General features: G+C 49.9%; 1 protein-coding gene across 2 annotated transcripts in view; it reads right to left on the bottom strand.

Moving 5' to 3' along the window:
• The window catches only part of LOC103395911 (ephrin type-A receptor 3-like), a 71,367-nt gene extending 69,869 nt beyond the window's left edge, over positions 1-1,498 (bottom strand). The window contains exon 1 of one of the 2 annotated variants that reach the window (XM_017042352.2): positions 1,154-1,498. In XM_017042352.2, the coding sequence (XP_016897841.1) occupies positions 1,154-1,286 (133 nt within the window). In that variant the 5' untranslated portion in view covers positions 1,287-1,498. The remainder of the gene's footprint in view (positions 1-1,153) is intronic. The other variant, XM_008333761.3, reaches the window with a different exon arrangement.
• Between the last annotated feature and the right edge of the window lie 44 nt (positions 1,499-1,542).

The raw sequence follows: 1,542 nt of genomic DNA on the forward strand, positions 1-1,542 counted from the left end.
AGGTCTCCCTCACGTGTGAAGCACAATCCTTGAATTCCTTCCTCCTCTCGTTCTCCTTCTCTGGCTCTCCCTCTCTCTACCTTCCTAACCTCCTGGGCTTTTGTTCTGCTGTAACTCCTGCGGGCTGTGACATACATTCAGCTTATATACTGTTGACTCAGCCAGATACTGGAGGTCCTGTCAAAACCTCAGTGTGGCCCACTCTGAGTGTGTGTGTGTGTGTGTGGCTGCTTAATCCACAATGTAATTGAGGAGATAGAAGTGATAGAAACTATCAATGGAGGACAGATCAGGCTGCCCATAACGGGGAGCTTTGTTTCGAGCTCTGGGTCGGACAACACTGACAACATGACAGTCCAGTCACAGCAGGATGTGCTTTCACTTCAGAAGCCGTCGTCACAAACCCTCCACATCAGGGCACACAAAGCCTCTCCAACCAATGTTGCCACCTTTGTTTCCCCACTTGATTCATCCTGGAGCCTCGTCGGCACCAAACACTGTCCGTCCACCCAGCAGTCAGTAGTTAGTGAGTTAAATACATTGGCTAATTTCAGGGCAGAGCGTCAATGTTAATACAATAACCCAGACAGGCTGAGCAGCAGCAGCAGCAGCAGCAGCAGCAGCAGCAGCGTGTGACAAATTTAATGTAATTGCTGCTCCTCATTTGTAGACTCAGGCAGCGGGGCCACAGTCCTTAAGTAGTAAAATTCAACTAAAAATCAATCAGTCAGCTATAATCCAAGTTTTCTATCATCCCAGGACAATCTGACACAGATGTCAATATCTCTTGAGTCTAATTATAACAAGTAAGGCTACTTTAATGGAACAGAGGAGTTGGACAAATGCCTGGTAGTCACTGGTGTCAAAGTTAAAAATCTACATCAGTCTAAACATGTCGCTGCTGCATGTGAGTCATGCAAAATTAATATCAATGGATGGAAAAACGTGAGCAGCTGTTTTCTCATCGCCTCCTTCTATTTCTGTCCACCTTCTTCTCTTGGCTTTTCTTTATACATCATTCATAACCGAGGCTGCCCGGGACTCGGAGCTGCCGCTCCGCCAGCGCTGCTCTGCTCTGCTCTGCTCTGCGCGCAACAAAAGGATGCAGCATCTGACTCCACTGATGGTCCGCTCAAACTGCCACAACACCCACCTTCATTCTCCGGATAATTCCTTACGGCTCCGCACTGGGACAAGGTGTGAAACAGTAGCAGCAGCAGCAGCAGCGGGGAGGAGGAGTGAAGGGAAAGGGATGGATAGATCCACAGGACGCGTGGTGGTGCCATTTTCAGGCTGCGCTGCGCCCTCGCTGCATCCCTGTTGGTGGTGTCGAGTCGGTGAGCGCAGCCTTGCGATTGAGGGGAGAGGGGAGAGGGAGAAAACACGGAGAAAGGAGAGGAAAGGAGAGAGAGAGAGGGAGAGAGAGAGGAGGAGGAGACGTGGGAAGGAGGGTCCACAGTTAGCCAAGTCCTTGTCAATCAGATCAGCTGCCTGCTGTCTGCGCTCTCTGGAGGATACTCTGGTTTATGCTGCAAAAAAAAA

This window comes from Cynoglossus semilaevis, chromosome 20, assembly GCF_000523025.1.
Source record: "Cynoglossus semilaevis isolate Cse_v1.0 chromosome 20, Cse_v1.0, whole genome shotgun sequence".
Classification (NCBI taxonomy): domain Eukaryota; kingdom Metazoa; phylum Chordata; class Actinopteri; order Pleuronectiformes; family Cynoglossidae; genus Cynoglossus; species Cynoglossus semilaevis.